This window comes from Tetrao urogallus (assembly GCF_951394365.1).
Source record: "Tetrao urogallus genome assembly, chromosome: 3".
In the NCBI taxonomy this organism is placed as follows: domain Eukaryota; kingdom Metazoa; phylum Chordata; class Aves; order Galliformes; family Phasianidae; genus Tetrao; species Tetrao urogallus.
In genome coordinates, this window is record NC_136815.1 from 79,421,455 (window position 1) to 79,434,184 (window position 12,730).

Genomic DNA, 12,730 nt, shown 5'->3' on the forward strand with positions numbered 1-12,730 from the left:
AAGAACCAGCACTTCTTTTTTAAAAGCTTCTTTTCTAATCTCTGTAACTTGAAACTAAAGACTTTGAACAGTGGGTTGGAGATTGTTCTGCAAGATAAATTCCTTGCATCACATAACCCTGACAACTCCCCAGTTCCATCAAATTAATAACAAATGGATGAGAAGATAAGCAAAACTAATGGTGAGGTTACATTTTTGTGACAAAGGTTTATGGCCGTACCGAATCTCATGTTCTGTGATATCCCTCCTCCTTCTCCTCCTACACTTTTTTTTTCTTTAACTATCTGATCTGAGCATTCCAGTATCTGAAGCTCTTCTCTGTGAAGGCGATCTGATGAATAGCAAGTTGGACTGTGTGCCTCTGGAACTTGCTATGAACAGTTCTCTACTCCTGCTGGTACATATGGTTAATTTTGTACAAGATCAACCTCAACCTCACATACCACACAGCAAATATCTGCTCATTGGATGGTGCTATCTGAATACTGAAACACACTGATGCAATACCATCTCCCTCTTTTGTTAAAACTGTGACATAATTCAGTTAGGAGCAATCTCTTGAGCGTCACTGACTTTTTCCATAAAGCAGGGGAAACTTACAGTAGGTAGTTCAGGGCCGTGTTTGATGGAATTTTGCATATCTCCAAGGGTGGAAATGCCACAGCCTGTTTTTTGGACAGCCTAAATTAGTATTAGGGTGCACATACTGTGAACTTTTTTTTTTTCCTGGCATGTAATTATGGTTTTTTTGTCTTGCAACTCGTGTCCGTTTTCTTCTGGCCTCACTCTACGCAACTGTCTTTTAATCCAGACTGTTATATTCTCTTAAGAAGAAGCAGCAATTTACAGGTTAGCTCTTTTCAGAGATCTGTTCCAAAACACATCCTTCAGTCAACAGACAGAGACCAAAGCAAGTGTGTGGAATGGGCACTTTGTTTTGTCATAGTGGATCTCAAAGGGAATGAATATTCCAGTTAAAGACTGTAGCACTGAAATTTAAAAATAATCAACAACTGGACTTCAGCGATCAGGCATCTGTTGGTAAAGCTGCTATAAATGCAAAGGTGAATGTGTTGACCTTGTGAGCTGGATTTACAACTGCACCTGCAGTTTTCCAGGGAGTGTTGAGGATCCACTTAGCATAGGAACTGAGTAATGAATCCAGCTATCAACCCCTGCTACTTCGATAAATAAAACTTCAGTTAATCAGGTAGTATTTCCCATGCCTTTTCTCTGCTTTGGGTTGATTTTTTTCTTTCTCTTTTTTCCCCCACCAAAAAAAGCTAGTAGCTGGAAAAAATAAAACCATTATAATAATGCCAAGCTATTTCTCTATAAATATTACTTTAGGAAGTTTGCATCAAGAACTTGAAATGAATCAGGAGGAGAGTTCTAAGGAAAACTTTCCCAGGCGTGCCATTAGAAGTTGCGTCAGGGACCTCTTGCTAAAATCCTTTGAGTATTTCATCTGCAGAGAAAATTGCTGCCCCTGTGGAAGGGTGCACTGCACGGTAGTTCAGCTCTATAGCTGGGGACTGCAGGCACTCTGCCAGTACTCTTGCTGCATTTTGTGTGGGCAAGAGCAGCATAGCTTAGCTGTGCATGAAAGTTCTAAGTGCTTACGGTGCTGGAAGATGATAGCAGCTTTCAGATTCTACAGGGCTGGGCTCTTTGGGACATAAGAAAAGATGATGCATGGTTTTGCTGCTGGTATGCTGAGTAATTTTTTTTTCTGATGTAAAAGTCTTTGGTATCCTTCCATCCCTTTCTCCTCACACACTTCAAGATGAGTTGATCTCTATACACCTGGAGAAATGGATGGTGGGGAAGCCATGAGTGAGCTTTCCCCCCTCCTTTGTGCCTTTTTTGCAGGTGCAAAAACATGTATGTGTTTGATACAATGGACTAAATTGCATTCAAACTGTTCTTTTTTATGTGTAACAAAAAGCACTCTGGGGTTACTTGATGAAGAAACCTTGTTTTCTTGGAAAATATGAACTGATTAATAAATATTAGTAATTCTTCCTTCAGGGTCTCTTGTTAATTCTCTGCTTACGTTCATTTTGTGCAGATCACTTGATTTTATCTTCTTTAGTAATGGAGAACAGGGAAGGGAATAGGAAAGAAGATATATCTACTAAAACATACTTATTTTATTCAAGTTTTCAGTCATTTTTTCAGTTTATTTCTATTTAGTTAAGAAGTTTAATAGGGCTTTGATATATCAAGAACACAACAATAAACAACACAGCTATAGAATGGTGTTTTTTATTACAAAAACCATAGTTGTGGGGCTGGGGGATTTTGGTATCTTTCAACTACTACTTTTATTGGGTGAGAAGGCAATGCATTAAGCATTCATTCTGAGTTAAGCCATTGGAGGCAAGAGGAATTGTCATGTTCTAGAAGATTACCCTATGTTACTGTAGGTGTGTAGGTTCTTTCCCATCCCCCTCGACACCTCCCACCTCCACCCAAATTCTCTGGATTTCCTAAAATCCCTAGGACTTTTTTTTTGTGGTGTTAGGACTTTGCAGGAATGCTTGGCCCATACTCCGTATTAGATTTAGCAGTTGGAATGTTATGCTTTAAATGCCTGTTCCTAGGAGTTGAGCAGTTTGTTTATTGAGATGATATAAGTGATCCCACTGGTTTTTGTTGGCAGTGGAAGGCACACTGAATATTCAAAGCAAATAGAATTGATTTGTAAAAATACAAAAAAGTAACTGCTGTGAAACGTGAGGCTTGAAACATTTCTGAGCAGTTTTTCTTCTCTCTAATTTGTTTCTCAGGTGTAAACCTTTGGCAGTGCTTAAAGAGACCTGACACGTCTTCTGCTCTGATAAATCTAGAGAAAACTACTTAAAGGTTTTTCAAGAGAACAAAGATGCTTAATCTAATGTTATACTTACGTTAATCACCTTTGCTTTTACAGTGAAGGAATAATACATAGTTTACACTTCTATTATCCTGTTTCCTTCTGGGACTTCATGTAAGCTTTCCTTTTATTGCCAGCCAGCTAAATTCTATATCCTTAAACTGAGGATACTGTAAGAAGGAGATGAAATTTCAAATTGTTATTTTTTATCTTTTAGAGCATGTTCTGCTAGTTCATACCTTTTTTTGGTAGAAGGCTAATAAGTGGTATGATTGCAGTCCATCCTTTCAATTTTTCAAAGTGACGAAACAGAAATTCATATTTATTTTCAGAATATCGCCACTGTTGATGATGCACTGCTCAGAAGCAAGTGTTATTAAATCTGCAGCTTGTATACTCATAGACATGGTAGGAATGTGTTCTTGGGGAGGGCAAGTCCCATATGTTTTCATTTAGATAGTTTTCAATAAGCTTTTAAATCTTGTTAAAGACCTTGCTAAGCTTGGTTTTGAATGATCAGTTGGGAAACATCATATTTAAAACATTGCTTTATTAAATTTGGATCTCATGTAGTGATTGAATCTGACAATTATGAAGAAAGAAGTGGGAAAAAGAGTTTGAATTCAACATAGAGGGACTGATTCACAAAACTCACTGTCATTCTTGGAGCTGTATTATTGAAGAGACACAGTATAGTATTAAGTGTATTCATATTGTGTCCTGTGTTTCCGGGAATGTTGTAACTAATGACTCTATGCTTTTCTCAAGAAAATTTTATTATCCTATGAGTAAGCTTTGCTGTGGGAACTTACACTTGCCTAAGAATGTATTTGAATTGTTCCACAATTAGAGATGAGTCCAGCAGTGAAATTCAGATGAGCTAAAGACAGCATATAAAAGTCCTGATTCCTTTTTAATAGTCTTTGAGCCAATGCTGCAAGGTATTCAGAGCCTGAAAACTTGGAACTGAACTACTTTTAACCAAGAATATTAGTATCTCCATTTTGTTCTGTCCTCTTTTAATGATAATGGAATAAGGAGACATGTCTTCAGTGTGTAGATTCACAGCGTATCCGGAGGTTGGCTATGAGAGTTCCAAAAGCACGGTGGGAAAGGAGTTCCAAGTTCACTCAAACCTCCCAAGTAGACAGCGTCAGTTTTCTTAGTATGTTGCTTTCCCTTTGACAGAAAGTCTGTCCGGAGAAGACAAAGGAGTATTGGATTTATGCCTTCCAGACTCTTTGATGAGAAAACTTTCAGTTTTTAATTTCGTCCAGGCAAAGGCATTTCTTTTTGCTACTCCAGTCATTACGACATCCTGCTGATGCCTTCAGAAAAATTACTGGGCACACTGCTTCCCCTGTGCAGGTGACAAATGCTGTTTGGGATTTTTGAGGCTAGGATGGAGCATCTCACTTAACTAAGTTAAAAACTAACACATACATAATTTTTCCAAAGCATAATGAAGAAAACCTTCTTAAACTTTCTCCTCTGTCTTTCCACCGTCATTGGTGGTGTACAGGGAAATCAGCTTCCTAATTCAGACTCTTAAGATAGTTGTTATAAATTAAATTATGTGAAAACTCTAATCTGTTAGAATTACTTACACTATTTTTTCCACTAAGGAAATATTTAACTTTTCAGAAACCATGGACTGATTGTAACCTTTATGCTCCTGCCCTTAGAAACCACCATGAAGTTTGTACTTTCTCAGGTAATCCCACCGAGCTAAATGCACAAGCAAAGATTATTTCTGAGTAGTGTTTATAGAATCTGATGCTGTAGTTGGATTCTGTTTCACTAGCCCTAACCTTTTGTATGTTGTACAAGCAAAGCCACATCTCTTTTGCATGTCCCTCTTAATGAGATCCCTTCATTATTATTTTCTTTAACTTCAGTATTCCTATGGGTCTTGCAGAAAGTAACATGTTCAAAAGAAGAAAGAATGTGGTAATGGATAGCTTAGCACTTTTCTTACTCTGTCCTGCTTCATTTATAACTAGTTTTATAAAACTTTTTTACGGTTTTAATGTTGAATTAGAATCCAATTCTGGTGTGAAGTGACACTGCTCAAAATGTCTTTAACAGCCCTGTGCTTTTGGAGTTGGAGTTTTTAGTGAGTAAAACCATTTTTCATTTTCTCGAATGCCGTTTTAGTCCAACCTGTGCTCCAAAACGAAGTGAGTTTAGTGGTCTGAGTCCCGTCCCTGGTGAACAATAGTCGACATTACAAAAACACCAAACCCACACAGAGCTGTCGGTTTCTGTTCGAGAACACTCAGACCAGGCCAGCATGGAGACAGAATTACCTCACACCCGAGGGAGCGATTTTTCTAGGTGAACATTGAGGTCATTCTTCAGGCAGTAGGGAAAGGCATGTCTTGTGAAACTGGTCTCCGATCAGCCAGCAAGAGCAGCCCCTGGTAGTGCTACTGCAGGCTCTTTGTTCACTTTAGTGAAGAGGTTTTATAGTCTGGGGTTTCTCATTTAAACCCACCTGACATGCACCATTTACTCATGTCGGTGGAATATGCAAGCAGAGTTTGCATTTCAGAGGGCTGTTTTATCAGGTTATTTGTTTGGAAGAATATGTTAATATGGTTAAATTCTTGATTCTGCCAAAATTAGTGTTCTGCCTTTTCTTTTAGAGCGGTGAAAAGCCACTGAGAATACATGAAGTTGTTAGCCATATGGTGAATATGATAATTTATGCTCATTAGAGCATTTTCAAGGCGAGGCTAGATAAGGCCCTGGGAATCCTGATCAGGCTGTTGTGTCCCTGTTCATTGCAGGGGAGTTGGACTAGATGGCCTTCAGAGGTCTCCACCAAATCTAAGCATTCTGTGATTCTATCAGCTATTCATTGAGATGTATTCTCAAGGTTACTCTAACAGTGAAGCTGAGAGGCTTTAAGTGTCTGTTATTTTTGTAGCAAACGAATTTAAAAAATAAAAAATGAGAAGCTCAGCACACTTCTAAGTCTACTAATATACAGTTTCAGCTGGGCTATACCAGGCTAACATGTAAAGAACTGGGTTTCTTTTTTTTTTCTTTTGGTTTTAAAGAAAGGTTAATTTCTTTATAACTTGTACCATTAGCTGTTTCAGGTCAAAGCTACATGAGAGCATCTTTATTTTGGAGCGCACCAACACAATTTACATTATTTCATACTTGTATTAAAATAGCTGTAATGCTTATTAAAAAATTAATCTATTTTGATTTCATCTGCTCTGTAAACAAGCCCAAAGCCTGTAGTGATTACGGAACAGAGGAAGCAGCTTGACAGGTGAAGTGAATACTTGGCTGTCTGTCTGAATCTGCAGAGAGACTAAAAACATGCCTGGCAACTGTTGTTTCCCATCACTTTCTCTGGGCTAGCTCAGCTCATCAGTGAGGGTCATTTACCTTCTGCTCCACTCATAACTAACCTGCCACAGAATGCTAAAGAAGTGACAACAGTTTGGTTACTGTGTGTTTTCGGTAGGTCTTGCTAAGCTCTGGACAGGGTCATGTAAAGAGGCTCTAACATTGCTATTGCTGTAGACCTTGTTCCTGTAAGGCAGTCATCAGCAATAGGAGCACTTAGGCAGAGTAATTTTTCCTTCTCTCGTAGTGATGGTGGAGATCACTCTAATGGTCCATTCCCTTTTGATTTATTTTTTTTCTTTTGAGGTTGATGGTGCAAACAGGGAATGTTTCAGTTTGCTGTGATTTGTTTGTTTGTTTAAAAAAAAAAAAAAAAGAAAACAGCGTGTAGAGGCAAAATGCTAGGCTGGAGAGATGATGTGAATGAAAGTACTGTCTTGTGGCTGGCCTGTGCTGCAATCAAGGTCATCATGAAAGTAGCAGAACTACTGAGGCAGGAAGAGAAAGGAGAGCTGTGCCCACAAACCTATTACCAAATTTTGAAGGATAGAGGAGATGCCAGCTTTTATGTGGATATCCCTGCCTTTTGCTCTCCCACTTCATCATCCACCTGCCCCTGTGCAAAAGTCACACTTGATACTCCTTAGCCAGGTGAGGCTGGAAATGTCACTTGAGAACAGATATTTCCAATCTTCTCTTCAGTTTAGAGTGTGTTTAAATTGCAAAACTTTGAATGTTGTTTAAGGTTGCTTATTTCTAAAGTAAATGTTTATGCTTGTATCATGTTATCTTACATAATTTTAAAACTATATTTAGGCCATTTGTAACTAACTTGAGTGTGTCAAAGATAGTAAGTCCAAGTGAATATTGTGAAAATTGGCAGCTGTGGAGATGAGAGAGTGCCTGATAATGCTCCCACTATAGGGTAGGCTTACCCCTTACTTCACATGGGAAAGTAATCCAGAGAGAGAGATCAGGGAACACCAGTCTTTTGATTCTGCTATTTGTGGAACTTCTTGTTTATTCTTAGAAATCCTTTGAGAGTACTTTTGTAAACTGAGCACCAACTTTGTACAGAAGTGTCTAGATGATTTGTGACAAGTGGTGTATGACTTTGCTTGGTTAAATGTGTCTGATTGCTGCATGTTCTGATTCTCTTAGTAAAACTGGTATTTTTTTTATTTCCTTCTCTCCCAAGATTTCTTTTGACCTAGCAGAGTATACTGCTGATGTTGATGGAGTTGGCACTTTACGGCTCCTAGATGCTATTAAGACCTGTGGCCTTATCAATTCTGTGAAGTTCTACCAAGCCTCCACCAGTGAACTTTTTGGAAAAGTGCAAGAAATCCCGCAGAAGGAGACCACCCCTTTTTACCCAAGATCTCCTTATGGTAAGGCTTGCTGATGCGTGTGTGTCAGTAGTGTCTGTATGTCTGTTCTCTCTTCTCATGTCTCAGGGCTGAAGTCATTTGGGTGTGAGATTAGAATGACGATAGAGCAAAAGTGACTAGACATGTTGAGAGGCATACCTTTATGAATTACTATATTAAAAGTATTTGCTGCCATTGCCCGGGGGTTGGAAATTACCATCTCACTTCTCAAGACTGTGTTCATTCAGATCAGAATTAGAGAGCTCTTTTAGAGAGGAGGGGGAGGGTTGGCTCTTCCTTCACTAAGAATTGTAAGATAGCACTGGAGTGATAAGGTTTCATACTTTTTGTTGCCCAAATGAAAAACTCCCAAGAGCTCGTTTCTTCCTTCATGACCTCGCATTAAATTTGAAACACTTATTTAAGCACTGTGCATGGAAGACTTTGGTGATAAAGTTTCAAATCAATTTGAGTGTTAAGACAGCAGATTTTTGCTTTTATTCCTCTAAAGTCATTTTTTTTATTAGCAAAGGTCACGACAGTGGCATATTTCACACGCTCTGGCTGCATTAATTGTATTGTAAAAGAAAAATTGCTATGCTTGAGCGTGCATAAGAAAGCAAGTGAGAGAGTGCCCTAACCCTTCCTGGTCTATCCTGGGGCTGTGCAAAAAAGGAGTATTTTCTCGTTCAGCTGCTGTTTATTGGCCTGGATATTTTTTCCCTATGAAATGTGACACATCGAGGGAATGAACTGAATTCTAATTGAATTGTTGAAATGTGGCCATCACCCTGCATGCAAGAGAGATGTGTGTGTGTGTCCAAGCAGTGCACAAGCGGAACGGTTATGTGTAACATCTTCTCCAATTATTTTTGTAGGTGCAGCAAAACTGTATGCCTATTGGATTGTGGTGAACTTCAGAGAGGCCTACAATCTCTTTGCTGTGAATGGCATTCTCTTCAATCATGAAAGTCCTAGGAGAGGTTAGAAAATCCATGTAAAACTGTTCCTAAGTTTGTGCGTATCTGATAGGAAAAACGGTACAGTGCATCCAGAAGTTTTTTTTAAATCTCCAAAATGCCGTGGTGAGGTTGTTTGACTTGAGGTAGTCTGTGCACTGTGTTTAATGTAGCCCTTCTGACAGTCTGCTGTATGCCAGTTTTCACTCTCAAGCATCACATTCCATTTTGTAACCCTCCAACTCTGAAAGGAGTGATGTTGTGTATCAGTGCTCTCAATAGACTACAAAAATATCATAGCATCTCTGCATTTTCTTTCCTTCCTGATAGTAACTTACAGCTAGAATGTTAAAACGATATATTAAAAAGGCAGGTTTTAAAATCGTTCAGGTGAGCAACTGCATAACAAATACAATTTCAAGTGTGACTTGTAGTCAGAATTTTTATTTGCATATAAATGTCTATGTAAGAAGCAGAAATAATAGTCCCTCTAAATTTCATAAGACTAGTGAGTACAGCCTGGTATATTTTGGAAACTTGTGGACTATGACACATGCCTTCTGTCACGATGGCTTTCAATGTATGGCTTTAAAATGCTTTTCTGTTTAATCCTTAATAGCAAGGCAGTTTAAGTTCTACTTAATCATGCTTTTTCCTCTTGCACTACTTTAGGAACAATTAATAATGGTAGTTAGTTTGAGCAAAAGTCCAGAGTTGATTAAAAGTCTCTTACACAGTGACAGCTTTCCTCTGCCCTTAAAATACTGTGACATAGAAAACACTCTAAAATTAAACTTTAAATTGACACACAGAACTGGATTCTCAGAGAGAAGCCTTTTATTGTGGTCTGTTGCTAAATGAAATATAAATTCAAATTTTACAGGAATGCAATTATGTAAATTATAGCCTAGTACAAAACATAATCATTTTACTCATACTTACAAATATAAAATAGACCATAATTGCAACTGTTTAAAGAAAAAAATAGAGGAAAAAAGTCAATATGATTTAAATAGGGATTTCTTTGCGAGTCACAGCTGTAAAGTCTTACAGTACACTGAGTAGGCAGTGTTTCCAGGACATGATGCATCAAGTCCATGGTGGCAGAAATTGGTGGAGTGCTTCATGCCAGAGCAGTTGACACTACAAGTTCAAAATTAAAAGAGAATCAAATTCACTAACCTGTTTCATTTAGGAGCCCTAATACTTTGCTTTCTTTTAAGCATTCCACTGCAGTATAGTCTTGGTGCACTATATAAGGTGATGTGCAAATTGCTTTGCGTTATAATGTTGAAATTAAAACCACCTGACCAACACAAAGCATGAAGGAAAATGCAATTACACAAACAACCCTGGCATGGTACTGAAGGAACTGGGGCTGCTTAGTCTGGGTAAGAGGAGGTTGAGGGGAGACCTTACTGCTCTCTTCAAATACCCGAGAGGTGATTGCAGCGAAAGCGGGGTTGGTCTCTTCTCACCGGTGACAGCATGAGGGGAAATGGCCTCAAGTTGCACCAGGGGAGGTTTAAGTTGGATATCAGGGAAAACTTCTTTACAGAAAGGGTTGTTAAGCACTGGAACAGGCTGCCCAGAAAAGTGGTGAGTCACCATCTCTGAACGTGTTTAAAAACCATTTGGATGTGGTGCTCAGGAACATGATATAGCAGAAGGCTGTTAGAGTTAGGGTAGTAAGGTCAGGTTGCAGTTGGACTTTTTGATGATCTTTAAGGTCTTTTCCAACCTGAGCAGTTCTATAATTCTGTGATTTCTAGTAATGCTAAACAACTGCTGGATAAAAAGTTACAGAAACACATTTATGATTTCTGCTGTTTTTTCCTCTGCAGGCTTGTGCCTTTTTGAAATATAAAAACTTCACTGCTTGTTGCTGTTTTGATCCCTCTGACATTCATTCCAGCTTTGATACTGCTAAAATGGAGCTTCCCATGAGAAGTCTCAACACATTTAATGTCCCTGTGGAGAATGAAGTCTGTGCTTTGAAGTCCCAGGCTGTTCTTCTAATTGTGTGTATGTGATTCTAGTAAAATTTAAGCCACTTCTGCCATGAACAGGAATCTTGTCTTAGAAGTAGTTCTGGTTGGCTCCATTAGCTTTAGCAGGAGCGCAGGCAATGAAAGTAACAGTAAACACAGCCCACCATCATTTCCTTAGTGTTTTTAGGTGAGAATATCTTAAAATTTTTCAGAGAAGAAAATAGAAGTGGAAGAGTTTTGAGGTTGTTTTTCTTAATTGGCATTCACCACTTTTGGTTTTGAAGGCTATAAACGTGCTCTGTGAGGCGAAGGGGGTGTAATAGGAATTATCTATCTCAATACAGAGATGATAATATGGTGAAAATGTATAGCTAGTGGTGGCTATGTTGAAAAATAGTGTTTAGTAGCTGAGAATTTGCTATATCAAAAAGTGCTGTTGTGCTCTTTGTATCTGTTGTAGTTTCCATGGAAATGAATGGAAGGCATTACTTTTGAAGTGATGTATATTTTGTTCTCATATTTCATACCATTTTTGTTGAAGGCATTTTCTCCTTGGGATGGTATGAGGCAAATTTAGGCAGAAACATGTTATTTCAGAATACTGATTCTTTTCTTTAGTCTTCCCAATTTTATTTTGGGAAGGAGCTCTAGTGGTAGTTACCATCATGTATGCTGCGTAGTAATAAGCAAGTCCGCACAGAGTTTGTTAAGGGTGGAGAGTGCTTAAGTCTAATATAAGAGGCTTCTTATTTACTGAAATTAGGAATACTTGAGAAAAGTGCTGGCTTTGAGAAGCTTGTTTGATTTTTTTTACTTTTGTCTTGTTCTTTCACTCTGTAACAAAAATAGAGTAACAGGAGTAGATCTTAAGATGTGACATTCTTATGCTCACTGTGTGGGCTGATCTTTTGCATAGTGACAGCCACAGTGACTTTATAGAAAAAAAATAAAAAATAAAAAGCACCAATAAGTTCCAGGTTGCTTGACCCTCTGTCTGCACCTTTCATCTTAATTTGGGGAATAGCAGTATAGCAGTATAGCATTATCAAAATGCACCAACGAGTCCCTGCTCAAGAATTGCATGCACGTGTAACAACAGACAACATTATCTAAAATCTCATGTGAAGTAGAAAAAGTGGCTGTGTAGTATTTTCCTTTTTATTTTTTTTCTTTAGGAAATGAGAGGCAGTAGGTATAACAACAAATAGTCACTTTTTGACTGGTACATGTTCTTTAGCTCACACAAATCAGTATGGTTGTGTTGAAGTGAACTGGGCCGTGTTGATTTATACTGGCTGAGCGTAGTGTTTCACGTGATGGCTTGGTAATGTGAGGTAAGCATAATTCCCCTGTGCTGGGAAAAGACTGGTTACAGCAATAAACCTTGCTAAAGCTGGTTTTCTCTCTTACTTTTATCACTCATATACCAGGTATGGCTCAAGTGATTCCTGATTTATGGCATGCCAAAGGAGAATGGCCTTTTCTATTTCTGAGGCTTATTTATTGTCTAAACATGACGTCATCTGAAAAGCAAAATGCTCTTTACAGTGCTAGTAAGCTACAAGATGGTATATGTTTCCAAAACTAAACATACAAGAGAAAACCTAAAAAGTCTTCGCAGATAAAGCAGGGAGATGTACGTTAGAATGAATCTGAATGGTCTCTCCGCAGTAATCTTGTGCAACTGCCATAACAGAGTGATTTTTCTATCACGTTTCAGAGTGCTAATTCCAAAGTTGTGACTTTCCAGGCTCCAGGGGGTGATGTACAGAGAGCTGGCCACATAGTATTGTAGGGTTGCTTTTTTGTTCTTTTTTCTCTTTAATAACATTGTGGAATACCAAATGGGGAAGCTTGTGATCAGCGAGTTTCTGTTGGTGGTTGAATGTGGCTTCCAGTGTTACCAGTGTAGAAATGTCTGCCCTATAGCAATATTGAAAAGGTATTTCAGTTCAGTGAGATGACGGTTTTGACAGCGAAAGAGTGAGGCAATTAGCAAGTCTAGTTTTCTGGAAAGCTGGGGCATGATCCAACTCTTCTTTATACCATTGGAAAGATTCCTATTCTTTTGTTGGGCTGTGGATCTCACTGATGCCATTTTTTATGAGTAAGAAAGCTAACTACCTGTTGACAGTGTCATTTGTTTCTTCCCAGACAAGCCCTTAC

At 38.5% G+C, this 12,730-nt stretch overlaps 1 protein-coding gene across 1 annotated transcript in view; it reads left to right on the forward strand.

Moving 5' to 3' along the window:
• The window catches only part of GMDS (GDP-mannose 4,6-dehydratase), a gene marked incomplete at its 3' end in the record, with an annotated part of 387,083 nt that overhangs the window by 134,146 nt on the left and 240,207 nt on the right, over window positions 1-12,730 (forward strand). Inside the window, exons 5-6 of the mRNA XM_079533424.1 lie at window positions 7,443-7,635; window positions 8,493-8,597. Coding sequence (XP_079389550.1) covers window positions 7,443-7,635; window positions 8,493-8,597 — 298 coding nt within the window. The remainder of the gene's footprint in view (window positions 1-7,442; window positions 7,636-8,492; window positions 8,598-12,730) is intronic.